General features: G+C 42.1%; 1 protein-coding gene across 1 annotated transcript; it reads left to right on the top strand.

The window, feature by feature from the left end:
* The first annotated feature begins 3,091 nt into the window (after positions 1 to 3,091).
* LOC123425937 (dof zinc finger protein DOF5.8-like) lies at positions 3,092 to 5,258 on the top strand. Its single transcript, XM_045109702.1, has one exon. It carries the CDS (start codon positions 3,386 to 3,388, stop codon positions 4,433 to 4,435), a length of 1,050 nt encoding a protein of 349 aa, XP_044965637.1. The 5' UTR covers positions 3,092 to 3,385; the 3' UTR covers positions 4,436 to 5,258.
* Positions 5,259 to 21,613: the final 16,355 nt, after the last annotated feature.

Genomic DNA, 21,613 nt, shown 5'->3' with positions numbered 1-21,613 from the left:
TAGTATTTGGATCCAAGCATGGATGAGGCTAGCAAGTTTTAGTCCCACTACTTTTAGTCATGGGACTAAAACGTATCCAAGCACCCTCTTATACAAGTCCACAAACTCATATTGCAGATATCAAGGTAAAAATTTAATGACTATTTTGCAAGTCATTTTTTTCGTTAACTGAAACAATTAATATGCTGCATGCATGCAAGAAAGGAATGAGAAGAAAGTAGCTAAGTGTCATTATGACTATATGCATGCAAGCATTAAGTAAGTTGTTAATACAAGAAAATATCATTAATTTTTGTCTCGATTAGTGTTTGTGGCCTTAAATAGATGCAAAATGTATTTTTAGTGACCTTGTATAAAGGACTGGAGGAAGTATGTGTGTTTCTCCTGTTGTATCTGCGACCCAAACAATCCATAGCTTACATTCTGCCCTACATGCTTATGTTGCCTCTATAATAATAGATTCTTACACAACTTATGTGTAGCCTTACTATGAGCATAGAGGAGCGGTGGAAGCGACTAAAACGGCGAGCTAGTTATTCACATGCTAGCGTTTCAGCAAACACCTTCCGTGCATGTAGGAAGCATGAACCATATCATGAAATCCACAAGCACACCAACTAGTCAATGTTTACGACAACAACATACCTGCAAGAGAAGCTACAACATGAATACCCCAACATAATCATTAACATGTCAAAGAACTCAAGTATGTCATGCCTTCAATGTCACCACAGTCAAAAAGTGTACCAAACTTGAGCAATAGACATCGATAGCAAGCAAGCACTTTGAATAGCAACCAATATGATAAGAGAAATACCAAATCAAGAGGAGACATAAGGATTTACGTGGAAACCCCTTGCATGGAAAAACCACGGCGACTGCGAGCAATCTCCCACTATAGAGATGAATCAAATACGACATGGAAGCCAACAAGGAGGGGAGGCTCCAAATCCCCAAATTTAGCACTCATATTTGGGCAGATTTGTAGATCAAGTGCCCTCGTTTCTCTCCCTAACCCTAGAGCTCTCACAAGAATAGAAAATCCAAACTGTTTTTCAATTGTTGAGCTTGGTGAAAGGCCTAAATAAACTTTTTTTTTTCAAAAAGCCCCCTCGGCTTGGTAACAATGTCAAACAACCCTTATTTTAGCTTACAACATGCACATGTGTTGTTTTGTATGTTAGAATGGCCAAAATGGCTTTTGAATGATGACATAAGAATTGCACATTACCACACTTATGTATTCTGATATATCAATATTGTCAAATAGAAAGAGATTTCTATTGCACTTAAAAAGTGTACATGTCAAGGTTGTACAAAATGTGTCTTTTGCAGAAATGGGGAACAAGCTCATCATCTTTTAGATGGCAGGGTTGGTAAGATCTTGCGGTGTTCTTTTCATAGAGCGATTAAGCTACCACCCCCAATGAGTATTATCGATTTGTTTGGCAACCTGTTGAATATGGTGCATCCTAAGTTTAAAGTTCAAATATGTACGGGAGTTTGTGCTTTACTTTGAGAAATACAGAATTGTCGTAGTAGTTGTGTTTTTAACAGGACGGATAATATGAAATAGCCGCATTTGTTGTGCTTCTAACAGGACGAGCAATATGCAATTGTCGCAATTATTGAGCTTTTAACAAGATGAAAGTTATTTGTTTTTGTTGGTCATCTACATAGCAACTTACTAGATCCACACATATATGTGGTCCTATCTTTGCCAAGAGGAGGGACCCGGCATCCCCGGCCTCTGGGCTGAACCTATGAGAGATAATCGCTTGAAATTTTTCAAACAATTTAGATGAAAAGGTAATAATAGAATATGTGCTCTATGAGGCTTTATATTTCTTGTTTTAGAAGCGGTTGTAATATATCCGTGCGCATAGTCCTTGCCCTCCTGTCTTTTCATTATGCTATCTAAACATCATAAAAGGTTGTAAAATTTATAACAATTTGTTAAGGATCATATGCATTGGTCAGTGCAATGGCCGGTGCTTTCATCGTATTTCGAGAGAGAAAAAAGGCACACTAAAACCAGGCTAAGTGCAAACATATACAAATAGACATTACGCTAGTCAATTCAAAGCCAATAGCATGAATTACAATGACAACAACAACCGCCACACATAGCTTGTACATCATACACATATACGTACACATACAATACCCACCCCACTATACACACTACTGAAACGGCTTTTACAATACAAAGCTCAGATATGGCACCACATGATGCAATACATAGCACACACAAATTTAGCAACGCAGCCATCATCATTATTTTTTCCCTTTCGAAACTTAGGCCCTGTTTGAAACCACCCAGATTATATAATCCAGTTTTTATATTCTATTATGTTTCCAAACAGAACAGATTATGGTGTAGATTATAAAAACTAGATGAACAGATTATTAAAAACTCATAATCCACTCTACACCAGCTAAAATCAGATTACGGATTGCTAATGACCCATTACCCTTGTAAAGTTGGAGATAATTACATTCCTACCAACGTCATCCTCCTCTTTTAAAAAAAACACAGGACGGACAGGTCATTATGCAATGTAAAACCTGGATTATAGTTTATATAATCTGACCTCCAAACGTGCCCACGTAGATTATTTTTATAAACCAGATTATATAATCTATCTTCATAATCCAGATTATCATAATCTATTATGATCCCAAACAGGGCCTTAACCATCTTCTAATGTATTTTGTTGGAAACTTAAGTAACCATGGATCTAGTTTTTTTTTTTTTGAAAAATAAAAAACCATGGATCTAGTTTTTTTCTTTTTTGAGAAATAAAAAACCATGGATCTAGTAATAGTGTAGTACTCCATCCATTCCTAAATATAAGACCTTTTAGATATTTCATTATGAATTACATACGGATGTATATAGATATATTTTAGAGCGTAGATTCATTTATTTATTTTTATATGTAGTCCATAATGTATAATCTTTAAAAAGGTGTTATATTTAGGAACGGAGGGAATATGTGCGCGGGAGGTAGCATGCAGACGCGGCGCTGGTGGCCCGGTGGGCTGCTATATAAGCTGAGGTAGGCTGCGTGCGACCGCTTCCGTCTAGCCACTACTCCTACTATAATTTTTGCCTTGTGGTGCGGTTGGCGCTGAAGAGCAAGGAAGGAAGTGTAGTAGTATCACCATCAGCTCGCAATAATACCTGCACGCCCATTTTGTTGTGTAGCCCTTGTCAGCGAACCTCACAGCTGAAACCCCCACCCACCCCGGCCCCCTCTCCATTCCCACCTCCATCGATCAATATTTCCTTGCTGCGTGCTTCGTCTCTAGCTGACTAGTAGCCGCCTTTGCTTGCGCGCGTGTTGATCTGTAGACCGGCCGGGGAGAAGGAGATCAATTCATGGCTGGCGCGGGCGGTGGGGCTGCTGCGGCTGCGGCGGTGCAGCCGGCCGCTGCGGGCGCGGGGAGGAGTAGCTCTTCGTCGGCCGGAGGCGCTGCCGGTGCCGTGGCGGACCCACGGGCGGAGGCGCTGCGTTGCCCACGGTGCGACTCGGCCAACACCAAGTTCTGCTACTACAACAACTACTCGCTGTCGCAGCCGCGCCACTTCTGCAAGGCCTGCAAGCGCTACTGGACGCGCGGGGGCACGCTCCGCAACGTCCCCGTCGGTGGAGGCTGCCGCAAGAACAAGCGCTCCAGGAGCAGCAACGGAGGGAGCAGGCCTGCCTCCTGCGCCATCGTCGCATCCTCCAACGCCGGCGTCACGTCGTCTACCTCCATCTCCATGTCGCTCCCGCCGCCGGGCTCCCTGTCCTCGGCGCTGGGCCTCCACGGCCACGGCCACGGGAGCAGCTCCCTGGCCTCGCTGCTGCTCGGGAGCGGCGCCTCGGGCGGCGACCACCTCGGCCTCTTCCACGCCATGCAGTCGGTCGTCTCGGACGCTACCGCCTACGAGATGCACCAGCAGCACCAGAACCAGGTGGATCAGCTGCTGGGGCTAGGCTACGGCGACGGCAACGGCAACGCCTCGCAGATCCACATCAAGCCCTGGCAGCACCACCTTCAAGACGGAGCTGGCGGTCTCTTTGACGGCTTCTACGGGCCACTGCTGTCCGGCTCCATTGTGCCGGGACTGGAGGAACTGCATGTGAAAGCCGAAGCTACTGCCGGCGAGCACCACCACCAGCAGCACAAGAAGGCGACCGATGGGGATCAGGAGAGCTGGGATCAACATCCGACGTCCTCGTCTAACGTCGAGGCTAACATCATGGCCTCGGACGCCCTCATGGCCGCCGCTGCCGCAGCGTCCATGAACCCGGCGGTCAGCAACGCTGCCACGGCGCCCGCGTCCTCCCCCCTCATGTACTGGGGCAACGGGGGCATCGGCGGCTCGCCTGCGGCGTGGTCGGATATGGCCAACTGCGGATCCTCCATTGCAACCTTCTTCTAGCCGGCCGTCCAGTGAGTCTCGATGGATGGATGGCTAGCCAGCTCGTTGGTCGTTAACACTTGTTGATTTCTCTCCTCCATTTTTTCGTTTAACTTTTTCCTTGACTAAAATAACATGTAATTTGTGGGGGGAAAGCTAAGATGAGAGAGAATACTCTGGGTAGCTAGAGAGGGAGATGATTTCGGAGCAGTTAGATCCAAAAAAGAAAAAGAAAAAAAGACTCATAGGGTTTGTTCTCTTTCGCCGAGAGATGGATCCACCAGTCCATGTTCTTCTGCGGCATAGCCTTCAATCGATAATCAAGAATACGAGGGCATGCATGCTTAGATCAAGGCGGAGAAGCTAGAGGGAAGTGCGTAAGCAAGTGTAAGTCTAGATCACTCCTGGCTATACTACTTGATTTGCTGCTTCTCCTTCCTTGGGTGTTTTGTATATAAGGCATATGGTGTAGATGTGGGGAGGATATATGAGAGCTAGCATGTAGCAACAATGGCGGTGCAAGTAATGAGCTTCTCTCTCTAGCTTTCTCGCTCATCTTGGCATTTTATTTAGTGTGTTTAATTGGTTACTCCAATTTGCCAACTCGTTAGATCGATGTATAAGTTAATACTAGTACTCCTCCCTTGGAAGCTTAATTAGAGAACTGTTTTTGAGTTCTCAAGCATTGGTCACCTTTTTAAGGGTTTCTTCTTTCTTTTTCTCCATCTCTCTCTTCTAGAGTGGATTTCTTTCATTTTCTTGGGGTTATCTTTTGTTCAAACTCTGTTGTACCAGTGATGACATTGTGAGTTATGAGAAATTAAAACTGGTACTGTTGTCCTGATGATGATTCATACAAGTCCATATATATGCGTGTGTAACTGCGTACAAATATGAATACTATATGCACGCATTCTACCTATATAGCTATAGTTGCTTCACTTTTAGTGCATGGATGGATGTCTCACTTTTGGTCATGTGCAGCAGCTTTAGCTAGCGAGCTTTAATATGCGCTCCCTCTTCTGGATGCGCGAGCGCATGATCAGATGTTTGAATTCTGTGCATTTTAGGAGGGCTGTCTTATTTGTGAAGGATCGATCATAGGATTCCCGCATGCAGTGCACTCATGCAAGTTAGCGCTATCATGTTTCTGTGATCAGAATCTTTTATGCCCGCGTTTGCAGATAGGCGGTGAGGGTAAAAATACGGCTGTTTACATATGCTTGTTCTTTCCTGCATGTCTCGTAGCATTTTTTTAAGCCCTATTTTGATGCTAGCAATGTTTCACACTGCTGCTACGTGAGTGTACCATGAAAATGAAAGCCATTTTATTACGCTAGTTACACATTTTTGGGAACAAGAGAGTAAGCAATGTGTGCGTGCTAGCTTCAATGCACTTGAAAGCCATTTTATTACGCTAGTTACACATTTTTGTGCGCATGTAGGAGTATAAAAAAAGCTATTCTGATTTGGATTTTTGATTCTTGGCAAAAGATGTGCTTGTATGTCAGTTTCATATATAGTAAAATTTATGTTTGCCCTGTCTCTTATATATCTTTTACTTAGTGAGAACTGAAAAAGTCCACTATGATTTCAGTTTTCCTATAATCTATCTAAAAGCGATAATTTATCAGGTTAACATCATTTTAACGCTTCTATAAACACTACTATATATATAAACTAATCTGCTTATAATTTACTCGGCAATATCACTTCACCTTCTCAAGTTTTCTAAAATGGTTCCATCAATATTTTTTAGTTCATTAGTCGACTAAAATGTGTCAAGATAGCGTTTGCGATTTCAAACTTACAATCGTTGTGTTAAAAAAACTTACAATTTTTATTTTGAACTATCTCAAAATAATGCTTTCCATTTTCTGCAATCATACTTAGTGTTGGATAAAAAAATTAGTAATTTCATTCATTTAGCTAGGGACTATATATAGTAAGTCATTCATTTAGCTAGGGGTCAGTATCTCAAAATATGAACTATATAGTACTCCATCCATATTAGGAATTATAAGATGTTATCAATTTTATCGTATTTGTTTACTCATTTCAGTATGCATGTAGTCCATGCTGAAATGTCCAAAACGTCTTAGGCGATATTATGTTTCCATCCTTCTGTCCTCATAGCAACAATTAATTAATTCAAACTTGTGCTAACTCAAAAAAAGAACTTTCACACCGGTTATTGTTCCTCCTAACTCTTCTTTCCTCCACCATGCTTTTTTTCCTTCCAATTATGCATGTATATATAACCATTTATTTTCTAAATATAGGTTTGTTATGCATTTGAATCCATTGTGTACTTGTAACTTGTATAGTATTGTTCCCTTTTCTTTGCATGCATGCTGTTCCAAGATTATGGCCTCATTAAATTGTTGTACAATTAAAGTGTTATAATGTGGCAACAGCAAGACTTTATATTCAGCAGTTCATTGAATATATGCATGGTACTCAATCATACACATATGGGTATACTGCTGGAACTAGCAAGAATATTAGCTGATTGTGCACCACTTGCTTGTTTATGATGGTTAATCCTAGTTTCAGCATTTCTTTAGCAACATCAGCCTTCTCAGTTTGTGGCACTTGAACCTCTTTTAGCTTAATCTTACTCTCTCCGTCACTAAAAGACTACATACAAAACAAAATAAATGAATCTATATTATAAAATACATCTATATACATTCGTACGTAGTCGCTAATAAAATCTGTAAAAAGACTTATTATGTAACGGAGTGAGTACACTGCATGCGCACGCACGTACCTACTTAATACTTGCATGCATGCTGAATTTAATGCATGCATCTTTCGGTTCTTTTTCTTCTTCCCAAGGGCCTGCTCATATATACTACTCCTACATATCATATTATTCTAAATTATTGGTGGTGGATATTACCGCGAGTACCCTGGATAATAACATCAGGTGCATCCTTATTTATAGTGACCGATCTTTAACCCAGTGTCTGCAAATTAAGAGTATGTACGTACTACCCTGCGTGCTTTTAAAACGCACCATTACCTGTACTCCTGCAAAGACATAAGTAACACAATAAACCCCTTCAATTAATTAAATGCCTTTTCTCCTACCGACAGTTGTAATGCCAAATCTCTTTCTGATGATTTTGCTTCTTTGATTCATAACTTCTTATGACCAGATGTTTGTGTTAAGTACGTACAAAAGGTAGAGCATGATGAGGGTCCATGCCTATGACCCATTGCACATTTTGTTGTCTTTGTGGTGCTACCATACAAAAGGCTAAGTTACTACATTTTCTGAAGTAGGAAAGTATGGTTAGCATGCTTATCTAACATTTGTTCATGTGAAAATTAGTTTCTCCACATTAGTAGAAAATGGGTCTTTCGGGCGGAGCACAAAAGACCATTAGCCCCGGTTTAAATTAAAACGGAGACCAGTGCCAGGCATTGGTCCCGGTTCAGTTTGCCAGGCATTGGTCCCGGTTCGGTTCATCTCATTAGTCCCGGTTCGGGGCAAAAATCAGAACTAAAGATCCAACGACTGTCACGTGGCGTGTCGCGGAGCATTAGTCTCGGTTTGTGGCCATAACCGGGACTAAACGGTAGGCTTTAGTCCCGGTTTTAGAAAAAAACTGAGACTAAAGTGTTGCCTATATATACCCTCGCCCCTGCGACCCTCTTCTCTATTTTCTGGCTGTTGAGGTGTGCATGCCATGCTCTTGCCACCCTTCTAGTTCATGCACATGAGTTGTTCGATGAAATGCCCGAGCCACACTACTTAAGCTTTCTCCTCTCCAAGCTCGATCTCCAAGCTTCATTTTCCTCAATATTTGTCTAGGTTTGGCCGTGCACCAACTACACAAGTGTTCTAAAAAGTTAGCTATTTCATCCTTTCATCTCTCACTGCTAGTTTAGCTCATTTCAAATGCTCTAGAAGTAGAGTGGTTCGTGAGTTTTAGTGTAGGAGTGTATGTGGGAGTTATTTTGTTTTAGATGCAAAATTTGATCAAATTAACTTCTTAGAGTCTGCACATGTGTAGGGTGTCGTACCGTGCCTGTCGCCACCGTTGTCGATCGTCCGCGCCGATCTCGTCGCGAGCGCCACCGTGGTGAGCCTCTTGTTCTTGTCTTCTTTTTAAAAGAATTTTCTTTTTTTACTTGTATGATTTAGATAGATACTTGTATACATTACTTACTTTTATTATTTTTTGTTATTATATAGTGCGATGGTTTTGGTATTCGCCTCCATCGGCCCTCATTCTGTCTATGATTTGGATGTGGTATATATTATCTTTTATAACTATTTGTTTTATTTAGTTTTTATGCCAATTATGATGACCAACGTGACATATATTTTTTAATCTAGGAGGTATGTGAACCGAAAATTCCAACCCACATAGAAATTCTGGCCGGGAAGTTAAATTTGGTTAAAAAAGAAAACAATTACTTGAAGAAAAAAATGAAAATAATTGAGGAGAAGAATATGGAACTGGAGTTGCATGTTGTCGATGTCGTCGATGATCACAAGATGAAGATGGATGCGATGCGGTTGAAGTTGGATGCAATGCACTTGAAGATGGATGAAATGTGCTTGAAGATTAGGAATATTAGAAAATATGCCATTTGTAAAGAGGCTTGGTATCATTATGCTGTTGGGTCAATTGTTACCTTAGTTGTGATTTTGATCGCATTTGTTGTTGCATTTAAATGTTTTACATAGTTGTATGTTGTTTTATGAGAGAACTTTATGTATTTATTGTTGCAATAATAACATTTGATCACTACTGTGCTTTGGTTTTAATGTGATGATGAACTTGTATTAATTTGGTCATTTCTCTATTCATGATGTTCTGCAATGGTTTTTGGTATACTTAATTTCATGATACAGATAAACCGCCAATGGATGTACGGTGACTAATGCCCGAGTCACACTTAAGTTCACACAAAATTGTATCCTCGACCGAGGTTAGCAACCTTATCCTTTTCATCTATAATTGATACAAAAATATTGCATGTGTTAATGTATGGTGGTCATTTCACTATTCATGTATGATGATCTGTTCCGAAAGACGACGTTACCGGACACGTGCCCATGTGGAAAAACAAATCTTTATTTTGGGAGATACCCTATTGGAAACACTTAGAGGTCCGGTCTTCAATCGGTGTGATGCACGTGAGTAAGAATCTTTGTGTGAACCTGCTAGGCTTCCTGGGCGTGTATGGGAAGATAAAAGATACAACAGAAGTACGGGAGGACCAGCAATGTAGGAAAGACCCATACGACAAGAAGACTGATAAAGGGCATCAATACTTAAGCAGTTATGCTCTTACCAAAGAAGAGAAGGAAATCTTTTTTGAATGCCTGAGCAGTATGAAGGTCCCCGCTGGCTTCTCGTCTAATATAAAGGGAATAATAAATATGGCAGAGAAAAAATTCCAGAACCTGAAGTCTCATGATTGCCACGTGATTATGAGGTAGTTGCTTCCGGTTGCATTGAGGGGGCCTCTACCGGAAAATGTTCGATTACCCATTGTGAAGCTATGTGCATTCCTCAATGCAATATCTCAGAAGGTAATCGATCGAGAACGCCTGGAAAGCCTACAAAAGGATGTGGTCCAATGTCTTGTCATTTTTGAGTTGGTGTTCCCCCTGTCCTTCTTCAATATTATGATGCATCTCCTGGTTCACTTCGTCGACGAGATTTCCATTCTCGGTCCTCTATTTCTACACAATATGTTTCCCTTCGAGAGGTTCATGGGAGTCTTAAAGAAATATGTTCAGAACCGTGCTAGGCCAGAAGGAAGCATCTCCTTGGGCTATGGAACAGAGGAGGTCATTGGGTTTTGTGTAGACTTTCTTCCTGACCTTAAGCCGATTGGTGTTCGTGAATCGCGGCATGAGGGGAGACTGAGTGGAAAAGGCACACTAGGAAAGAAAGAAGTGATATGTAGGAACGGGCATTCTTTCACTCAAGCACACTACACAGTTCTAAAAAGTTCCACCTTCGTGGCTTCGTATATCGAGGAGCACAAGAATTTTGTACGCTCCGAGTTCCAAGGGAAGGCTATCTCCTGGATTGAAGAAAAACACATGGATACTTTCGGCAGTTGGTTGCGAGCACGTCTCATGAATGACAACCCTGTTGGAGATCAACTCTACTTGTTTGCCGCGTCACCTTCTTCGACTGTGTTACATTTCGAAGGGTATACGAGATAAACGGGAATACATTTTACACGACCGGCCAAGATAAAAAGAGCACGAACCAAAACTGTGGTGTCCGCTATGATGCGGCAGACAAGAATGGGAAAAACGACACATACTATGGTTACATAGAGGAGATATGGGAACTTGACTACGGACCTACTTTTAAGGTCCCTTTGTTTTGGTGTAGTTGGTTGAACATGAATGGAGAAGGGGTAAAGGTAGACCAGTTGTACGTAATGACAACAGTTGATCTCAAGAATCTTGGTTACAGAGACGAGCCATTCGTCCTAGCCAATGATGTGGCTCAGGTTTTCTACGTGAAAGACATGTCCTCCAGACCGAAAAATAAATAAATAAGCAAATGAGTACATCGGACGATGAGCCAAAGCGTCACATAGTTGTTTCATGGAAAAGAAACATCATGGGGATCGAGGACATGACAGACATGTAAGCAGATTATAATAAGTTTGATGAAATTTCGCCCTTCATAGTGAGAATTGACCCAAGCATCCTGTTAAATAATGAAGATGCTTCATGGTTACGGCCAAAGCGATCATAGGCAAGGGATCGAAATATAAATCTATGTAATGTATTAAACTTTATGTGATGTGTACTAATGATACTTTGAAAGAAATTGTCCGTTTTGTACACGAAGTGCATCCAGTTTTTGCCGTAACCCTCTGAACTTTTTTAGCACATGCTATGTGGGTGAAATGATGATACCATTCCAACTTTCAACATTTTCAGAGTTCATTTGTAGTGCTTTTTAATTTCAGGGTCAATTAATTAGCTCAAAAAAATAAGTAGATGCACGAAAAATACCAAATGAAGTCAGAAATTGTTGAAAAATTGTGATGTTCCTTTGAATGTTGCATTTTGAAGTATGGAGTTCAAATAAGTTCAAAAAAATGACATCCCTTTGTAACAGATGAGTTCTCGTTCGAAATCGTGATACTTCGAAAGATATTGTCCATTTTGTACACGAAGTGCATCTAGTTTTGTCGTAACCCTCTCAACTTTTGGGCATATGCTATGTGGGTGAAATGATGATACCATGCCAACTTTCAACATTTTCAGAATTCATTTGTAGTGCTTTTCAATTTCAGGATCAATTAGCTAAAAAAAAGTAAATCCACGAAAAATATCAAATGAAGTCAGAAATTGTTGAAAATTTGTGACGTGTCTTTGAATGGTGCATTTTGAACACACAAAAATTATGGAGTTAAAATAAGTTGAAAAAAATGAAATCCCTTTGTAACAGATGAGTTCTCGTTCGAAACCCTGATACTTCGAAAGAGATTGTCCGTTTTGTACACGAAGTGCGTCCAGTTGTTTTCGTAACCCTCTGAACTTTTTAGCACATGCTATGTGGGTGAAATGATGATACCATGCCAACTTTCAACATTTTTAGAGTTCATTTGTAGTGCTTTTCAATTTCAGGGTCAATTAGCTTAAAAATAAATAAGTAAATGCACGAAAAATACCAAATGAAGTCAGAAATTGTTAAAAATTTGTGATGTGCATTTGAATGGTGCATTTTGAACATACAAAAATTATGAAATTCAAATAAGTTCAAAAAATGAAATCCCTTTGTAACAGATGAGATCTCGTACGAAACCCTGATACTTCGAAAGAGATTGTTAGTTTTGTACACGAAGTGCATCCAGTTTTTTCGTAACCCTCACAACTTTTTAGCACATGCTATGTGGGTGAAGTGATGATAACATGCCAACTTTCAACATTTTTAAAGTTCATTCGTAGCGCTTTTCAATTTCAGGGTCAATTAGCTGAGAAAAAAAATAAGTAAATGCACCAAAAATACCAAATGAAGTCAGAAATTGTTGAAAATTTGTGTTGTCAACTAAAAAGAATCAACTAAAATATTAACTAAAAAGGATGAACTAAAATTATCAAGGTGTTTTATTAGTTAAAAAGAATCAAGTAAAACATTAACTAAAAAAATATCAACTCAAAAGAATCTTCATAATGTTTTTTTGTTAAAATATTAAATAAAAAACTAAAATAAAAGAGAGAAAAATATTTAATATCGAAGAATTAAAATATAAATTGGGACTAAAAATTATTAAAGTAAAAAAATGCTGCCTATTGGGCCGTCACGGCGTGCATGCGACTAGAAACCCTACCCGAGAGGTGGGCCAGGATGTAGGCCCACGAGCCGAGTAGGCCCAACAGGCAACGACAAAAGAGTTAGGCCCATATGCGTGCAATAGAGAGGAGCTCAAATGAGCTGGTGCGGCAGTGCTTATAAAGCACTGTCAGCGCTCTTCGCTCGGCGAGGTGGGACTAAAGATTGCCCTGCGTCGCGCCGCCAGAGCCAGCCCAGGTCTTTAGTCCCGGGTCGGGGCTCGAACCGGGACTAAAGACCCCCTTTAGTCCTGGGTGGAGCCACGAACTAGGACTAGAGGCCCGTGCTTCCCGCCTTTTGGGCTGCCGAAAAAGGGTCTTTAGTCCCGGGTCGTGGCTCCACCCGGAACTAAAGGGTGTCTTTAGTCCCGGTTTGAGCCTCGAACCGGGACTAAAGATCCTACTGTATATACAACCAAAAAATCCAAATCCAAACGCCCTTTTCGTTCTCTTCTTTCTCTCGCTCGACTGTAGGAACTGCTCGACGAACTGACGCCGCTGACGAACTGCTCAACGCCGCCAGGCTGTGCGCCGTCGCTGTCGCCCTGCCGTCCTCCTCGCCAGCGCCGGACCTCCTCGCGCGCCCTCCTCCCCGTCGTCGACGCCCTGCCGTCCTGCTCGCCGGCGCCGGACCTCCTCGCGCGCCCTCCTCCCCGTCGCCGGTGCTGCGTTCCTCCCCGCCTGTGCCGTCCTCCTCGATCCAACATCTCCTACCGCCGGTGATCCTCTCTCCTCTCCTCTCGATCGATTATTCTTAATTGTTTTGTATATAGATGCTTAGTGTTTTGTAGATTATTGCTTAATTTTGCTATTGTATATGCTTAAGTGTTATTTGTAGAATATTTAGTGAATTTAGGGTTAGGTAGGTTAGTGTTAAATATGTTATTTGTGTTATTTGTTGGTCATAGTTAGTGTTAATTAATAGGTTATTGTTAGTTTAGGGTTAAGTATGCAGGTTTCTTTTATGTTAAGTAAGTTAGTTTCGGGCCTTTTAGTTTAGGTCACAGTTAGTGTTAAATATTGCAAAAATTTGATGAATTTTGACATTTGCAAAAGTTTGTTATGTATTTGCAATTAATTAGTATATATATATATATATATATATATATATATATGTAGACAATAGATTCTCTTAGTATTTTAACATTTAATGGATTTATCAAGAATGCCACATTATGTATGTGCACAAGTTGATTCAATTTTTTTTGATCTCATCTATGTAACCTAGTTAGCTAGCTACCTTCTATAGGTCACGTTGTGTGTCAAAGTATTGAAGAAATCCACGGGTTCATTATTACCTGGTAGGAACAGACGCATGGCGCTATGAAGCTTGCGAAAGTTGTTTTGGAACGGAGTTCGTGATAGAATAATTCGTTTTTTGGTACGAAGTTCAGCAAAGTCCTTTCAAATAGCGATATTCGGATGGCTCATTTTGAACCGCGTACCAAAAAGCTAATTATCCTATTCGGGATTCCGTTACAAAACAACTTTGTAAAGCTTCATAGCATCATGCGCCTATTACTACTAGGTAATGTTGAAGTTATAGTTTTCTTGAATCCTTTGACAGTAGACAATGTGACATATAGAAGGGTAGATGAGATCAGGAAAAATATGGATCATTTTCGACACATCCAGAATGTCACCATTTTGTTAAATCCCTTAAAGGTTAAGAGAATCCGTTAGACATATTTTAGAGTATAGATTCACTCATTTTGCTCCGTATGTAAAGTTTAGAAAAGTTTATTAAATAGTAGGAATTTAAATAGATTCTCTTAGTTCTTTAATAAGAATTGGATTTATCAAGAATTCCACGTTATGTATGTGCACAAGTTGATTTCTATATCTCATCTATGTAACCTAGCTAGCTAGCTAGCTTCTATATGTCACTTTGTTTGCTAAAGTATTGAAGAAATCCATGGCTTCATTATTACCTGATAGTAACAGACGCATGGTATTATGAAGCTCTCGAAAGTTGTTTTGGAACGGAGTTCCTGATAGAATAATTCGTTTTTGGTACGAAGTTCAGCAAAGTCCTTCCAAATAGCGATATCCGGATGTCTCTTTTTGAACTGCGTACCAAAAAGCTAATTATCCTATTCGGGATTCCGTTACAAGACAACTTTGTATAGCTTCATAGCATCATGCACCTATTACTACTAGGTAATGATGAAGTTATGGTTTTCTTGAATCTTTTGACAGTAGACAATGTGACATATAGAAGAGTAGATGAGATTAGAAAAAATATGGATCATTTTCTACACATCTAGAATGTCGCCATTTTGTTAAATCCCTTAAAGGTTAAGAGAATCCGTTAGACATATTTTAGAGTATAGATTCACTCAATTTAATCCGTATGTAAAGTTTAGAAAAGTTTATTAAATAGTAGGAATTTAAATAGTAGGACATATGATGCCCGACCCGCATCCTCGTCGTCGACTCGGTGGCGACCACCTGCTTGATAGGCGCCAGCATGTGCGGGACTGGGCTCTGCCGGGCCGGCACTAGGAGGAGTTACCTTTCAGGGCGCATAGCTTGGTGAGGAACCGGGCTCCCGTCGTCGACCCAGAGCTTCTTTGGTGGCGGTCACGGGGTCCACTTTTGGTGTCTAGGTTGCCGCCCCCCAAGGAGGAGGTAGGTCACCGTGTCAGGGAGGAGGAGGAGCACGTCCGTATCTACATGGAGGCGTTGGATGCCAGGTTCTCTAGTACCTGGTAGGTTCTTCAGGGATCTCACCCGAGCTATGATCCGGTGATGGTCCCTGCTCTTTGGGTGTCCACCGCCAGTGCCTTAGTACAGTGACGGCTCTTTGTTGGTTGATCAGTTATATATTATTCGATGTATTACTTTATTCGAGAGATGTATTATTTATGCAATCCAGATTATATATTCGATAATATTAAGTGGATTATTCGATGATGCATTAATTAAGTGGATTATTCGATGTATATAAGCAGGAGTTTTAGTTGTTAGTTAATTTAGTTTTTGATGTTTAGTTAATTTGTAGATACTATGGATCCAATACACGGCATAGACGAATATTAGAAAGACGTGAGGCATGGTGTCATCCGCGGGGATGATATTTTAGTTGGCGATGTCAATGTCACCAATCAGTTTCTGAACGAGTCCAGCGAGGGAGATGAGTCTCTCAACACACGAGGTAGAAGCTCCGGTTAGGTAGACGCCGACGCCTCGGGCGAGGGAGGAATCGGCGGCTCCAATGAGGAAGAAGCCGACGAGGGAGAAGCCGACCGCTCCGTCGAAGTGCATATATATATATTAATAAATTAATCCTCTACTACATACATATATTAATGCTCTTTCTTTTAGCCCTCCGGATCGAGCAAAACTTCAGTACGGATGAAACGAGGCCCAACCAAGAAGCTGGATGACGGTGAGAGATACAGGATCAAAACAGTGTCAAATGCGGGCAACCAATTGCTCCCACAGATGTAAAGCAGAAGTTTGTGAAGGCATGCAGAGTTTTTGTTAGGGACCACATCCATATCACCACTCGAGAATGGATTAAGCCAAGGGAGGAAGGAGTCTCATATGTCGGCACAACAACCAAAGAAAACCTTTGGAGAAAGCTCATGCTTCATTTCACCCCGCCGGCACCACAGGTGGATCCAGATGAGGAGGAAATGAAGAGGCGAAAAGAGGCTCTAGAGAAAAAAGTCAAGGAGTAGGCTCTTAAGAAGATGGCCGGTCTATCCAGGGGCTGGGAAAAAAGATTGCACCAGGAATTTATCTTGAAAGATAAGACTCCATATTTCGATCACGGCTATAAGAAGATAAAAGACTACTGGGCCGAATTTGAGGCGTACAAGAAATCGGAGGACACCTTGAAAAAGTCTGCAACAAATAAGATGAATGCAGGTAAGAAGAAGTACCACCATATTATGGGGCTTGGTGGCTACGACGGTAACATGGCTAAGTGGGAAGCACTTGAGGTATCATTTCTGTAAAAAAATATCACTCGAGAGCCCTTAAGATGGCTCGAACGGGGAAGAAACAGGTTTTACAGGCATGGGGGCTTGTTGGACGAAGAAGGGAAGGCAATATATTGTTGGAATTATGCCCTAGAGGCAATAATAAATATAGTTATTATTATAATTCCTGTATCAAGATAATCGTTTATTATCCATGCTATAATTGTATTGAATGAAGACTCATTTACATGTGTGGATACATAGACAAAACACTGTCCCTAGCAAGCCTCTAGTTGGCTAGCCAGTTGATCAAAGATAGTCAGTGTCTTCTGATTATGAACAAGGTGTTGTTGCTTGATAACTGGATCACGTCATTAGGAGAATCATGTGATGGACTAGACCCAAACTAATAGACGTAGCATGTTGATCGTGTCATTTTGTTGCTACTGTTTTCTGCGTGTCAAGTATTTGTTCCTATGAACATGAGATCATATAACTCACTAACACCGGAGGAATACTTTGTGTGTATCAAACGTCGCAACGTAACTGGGTGACTATAAAGATGCTCTACAGGTATCTCCGAAGGTGCTCGTTGAGTTAGTATGGATCAAGACTGGGATTTGTCACTCCGTGTGACGGAGAGGTATCTCGGGGCCCACTCGGTAATACAACATCACACACAAGCCTTGCAAGCAATGTAACTTAGTTTAAGTTGCGGGATCTTGTATTACGGAACGAGTAAAGAGACTTGCCGGTAAACGAGATTGAAATAGGTATGCGGATACTGACGATCGAATCTCGGGCAAGTAACATACCGAAGGACAAAGGGAATGACATACGAGATTATATGAATCCTTGGCACTGAGGTTCAAACGATAAGATCTTCGTAGAATATGTAGGATCCAATATGGGCATCCAGGTCCCGCTATTGGATATTGACCGAGGAGTCTCTCGGGTCATGTCTACATAGTTCTCGAACCCGCAGGGTCTGCACACTTAAGGTTCGACGTTGTTTTATGCGTATTTGAGTTATATGGTTGGTTACCGAATGTTGTTCGAAGTCCCGGATGAGATCACGGATGTCACGAGGGTTTCTGGAATGGTTCGGAAACGAAGATTGATATATAGGATGACCTCATTTGATTACCGGAAGGTTTTCGGAGTTACCGGGAATGTACCGGGAATGACGAATGGGTTCCGGGAGTTCACCGGGGGGGGGGGGGGGGGGGAAACCCACCCCGGGGAAGCCCATAGGCCTTGAGGGTGGCGCACCATCCCTTAGTGGGCTGGTAGGACAGCCCAAAAGGGCCCTATGCGCATTGGAAGAAAAATCAAAGAGAAAAAAAGGAGGAGGTGGGAAAGGAAAGAAGGACTCCACCCACCAAACCAAGTAGGACTCGGTTTGGGGAGTCCTTCCCCCCCTTTGGCTCGGCCGACCCCCTTGGGGCTCCTTGAGCCCCAAGGCAAGGCCCCCCTCTCCCACCTATATATACGGAGGTTTTAGGGCTGATTTGAGACGACTTCTCCACGACAGCCCGACCACATACCTCCACGGTTTTTCCTCTAGATCTCGTTTCTGCGGAGCTCGGGCGGAGCCCTGCTGAGTCGAGATCATCACCAACCTACGGAGCGCCGTCACGCTGCCGGAGAACTCTTCTACCTCTCCGTATCTCTTGCTGGATCAAGAAGGCCGAGATCATCGTCGAGCTGTACGTGTGCTGAACGCAGAGGTGCCGTCCGTTCGGCACTAGATCGTGGGACTCATCGCGGGATAGTTCGCGGGGCGGATCGAGGGACGTGAAGACGTTCCACTACATCAATCACGTTCACTAACGCTTCTGTTGTACGGTCTACAAGGGTACGTAGATCACTCATCCCCTCTCGTAGATGGACATCACCATGATAGGTCTTCGTGCGCATAGGAATTTTTTTGTTTCCCATGCGACGTTCCCCAACATATATAACCGAAGACACAAAGATAATCCCCTACCCATCGAGGACATCAGACGTGCAGTACAGAATGTTGAAGAGGGACGGTTCTTACCCGATAGAGAGAACGACGAGCTCACACGCGCCCTTAGGAATAAGGAACACAAAGGGCGAGCACGAGACTTACCAGGCTCCCCGCCGTGGATGCTTGCGTTTTCCGAGGAAAGGAAGAGATTTCCCGATAGAAGCCATCAGAGGAGAAAGGAAAAGGAGGCACGTGATAAAGCGGCCGAGGCAGAGCGGCTGCATAATCTAGAAGAAGCAGTAAAACAGCTGCAATAGGATCAAATCGACACACAGCAAGGTAGCAGTCAATCTCATCGGATCATGATAGAAGCTGCCTCGAATCGGAAAAGCAGTGTCGCTTCCACGCAGCTCCAGGATGATTGTGATGATGAACTGACGACGAATCCTCCTCGTCGCTACCCAATGGATGATATCACAGAGAGCACACCTTGTGAGCTAACGGTGAAAGTTGCTAACTCAAGGTTGATGGTGGCGGTCGGCATGGCCATACCAATTGGACATAATCCAACTTGGCATTGCTCCCCGGTTCCAGAAGGGTACGCTGTCGTCGCGGTGTATGAAGTGATGAAAGATTATGAGGAGCTGAAGCTCGACCACCCTGCAGGTGAAGATAGGGATTTGACTCAACTTGGAGAAGTCAAGAAACAAACCGTTGTATGGCCAAAGGAGGACATCTTGCTTCCAAATTGGACGCCAAGGCCACCGAATCCTCATAGCAACAAATCCTTCTTCGCCTCCACCTCACCAGTCTCCAGCACAACCGTCATCTTCGCCACCTCACCAGTCTCCAGCGCAGCCGTTTCCACCTCCGCATCAGCCATCTCCACTACCCCGTCAGCCGTCTCCGTACACTGAGGATTAGAGCAAAAAGAAGAAACGTACCACCGCTAATAGTGGCGGCAAAAAGGGGTTCCGATCACCGAAACGTAAGTTGCCGCCCCTCCCAAAAGTACCTCATAAGGATATGGAGAAGAGACCTTGGGACTATATTGGAGAGGACCATATTAAGAGGGCAGACGCCCATCATCAACATTGGAAGATTGAGATAGCTACCAAGAAGAAGCCGAAAGAGCCAGAGTTCCCGGTCACCCCACAAGATCACACCGCATGCGTGAAAATGCTGAAAACCCTTGCAGATCCCGTGCCACCGTTGCCAGCAGACTATGAACACTCTATTCTCAAGTCGGCTCAGGCAAAAAAGCAGCGGTTGAAGAGTAATTACGTCCACCGGGAACTCAGTTTCCCAGCTCGGACAAAATAAAAACCAATCGTACCACCACTTAAAGTGTATTCTGATACTAAGGTGTGCTCGAGCGGAGCTCCGGTCAAGCAGAGGAATGATGAAACAACTGGTATTGATCCAAAGTTTGTTGCAATATACGGAGAAGCGGCCAAGGCTCAAGGCATGTCTATTGATGAGTACTTAAACCATTTGCAGGAATTCGCTAACATAACATACGTGTACCGGTACGGGGCTCCTCTCGTCAAACCTGAGTTAGTCCAGAAGCTACCAACAAAAATGCGAAGATTTCATGACTAGTACATGCAAGCATGTGGTGAACAGCAAAACTGGATCTACCTTGCATATAAAGACGAGCATTTCGGGACTGGACAAGGTGTGCTAATGATTGAATTTGATGAATGATTTCAGTTATACCAACAAGACGCCCTCGACAAATCGATCATCACTCCCTATTGTTTGTAAGTATTATTAATTTCTGTCATTAAGTCTTGCTCAACTCGTTCTTGCATGTATAATATTACTCATCACTATATTAATTTTGGAGAATGAAGATTCTCGAATGCAAAAGAGGACAAATTTATGACATTGGGTTCATTGACCCATATTACATTCATCAGGAAAGTCTCGCAACGAATCCCCGCTAGACGGAGAATAACTTGGTACAAGGGTTAAGGTTTTCTGGTACCAAAAGGGAAATACTATTTCCTTACAACTTCAAGTGAGTGTTACTACACACATTCTATTTACGCTTACTCGATGTTATTATAAGTGTATAATTGACTCGTTATGCGTGCGCAGGTTCCACTTTATTTTGTTAATCATTGTACTTGACGAGGGACACTTAATAGTCATGGACCCGAAACGCACACCCCTCGTTGAATGGGCGAACATGCAAAAATGCCTCCAGAGGTAATTTCAATCATTATGGCACTATATCGACAACTTCTCCTTCATTTCCTGATAGCAAGGAATTAATATAGAAGTCCTTTATTCATTTCCTTTTCTTGTCAGGGCTTGGCAATGGTTCACCGCCAAGGCTCGGGGTGTTTGGAAGTCAGAGCTTACATTTAAACAAATAGATGTAAGTAACTACTAGCTAGATCCGCTCATCTCTTTATTCTAGTTTCAATACTATTATAATTCTTGATTATGTTTTTGATTGAACTCTGTTCTGCTAAAGTGCTTGAGGCAGGAAAAGGGGAACAATTTATGTGGATACTATGTTTGCGAGTTCATTCGCCACACGACCCATGAGACGGGCAAAAACCGGGACATAGAAAAAATTGAAGTATGATAAACAATACTCACACTTTATTTTATTACCTTGAATTCTGTTCTTCTCATTGATATATATATATATTGAACCCTTCTTTAAATTAGATCAAACGGTTGCGGGACGGTCTTCTACCGCAGGAACGTGTACGAGGAATTCAAGAGGAAATTGTCGGATTCTTAGATGCACAGGTCCTAGATGTCACGGGAGAATACTATTGCCCGTCGATGCAATTGATATGAAATTATATAGTGTAAAAAAGATGCATATATGTGCATGTAACTCGTGTCTACATTTTGTAATATGTTCGACAAAGCATGACAAATGAGATGGTGTTATATATTCGTGACGATGATGTGTAATATATTCGTGACGACGATGTGCAATATAGTTGTTCCTTTAT

This window comes from Hordeum vulgare, chromosome 2H (genome assembly GCF_904849725.1).
Source record: "Hordeum vulgare subsp. vulgare chromosome 2H, MorexV3_pseudomolecules_assembly, whole genome shotgun sequence".
NCBI lineage: Eukaryota > Viridiplantae > Streptophyta > Magnoliopsida > Poales > Poaceae > Hordeum > Hordeum vulgare.
Note: the sequence above shows the minus strand (reverse complement) of the source record. Positions and strands in the feature narration are given on the sequence as shown.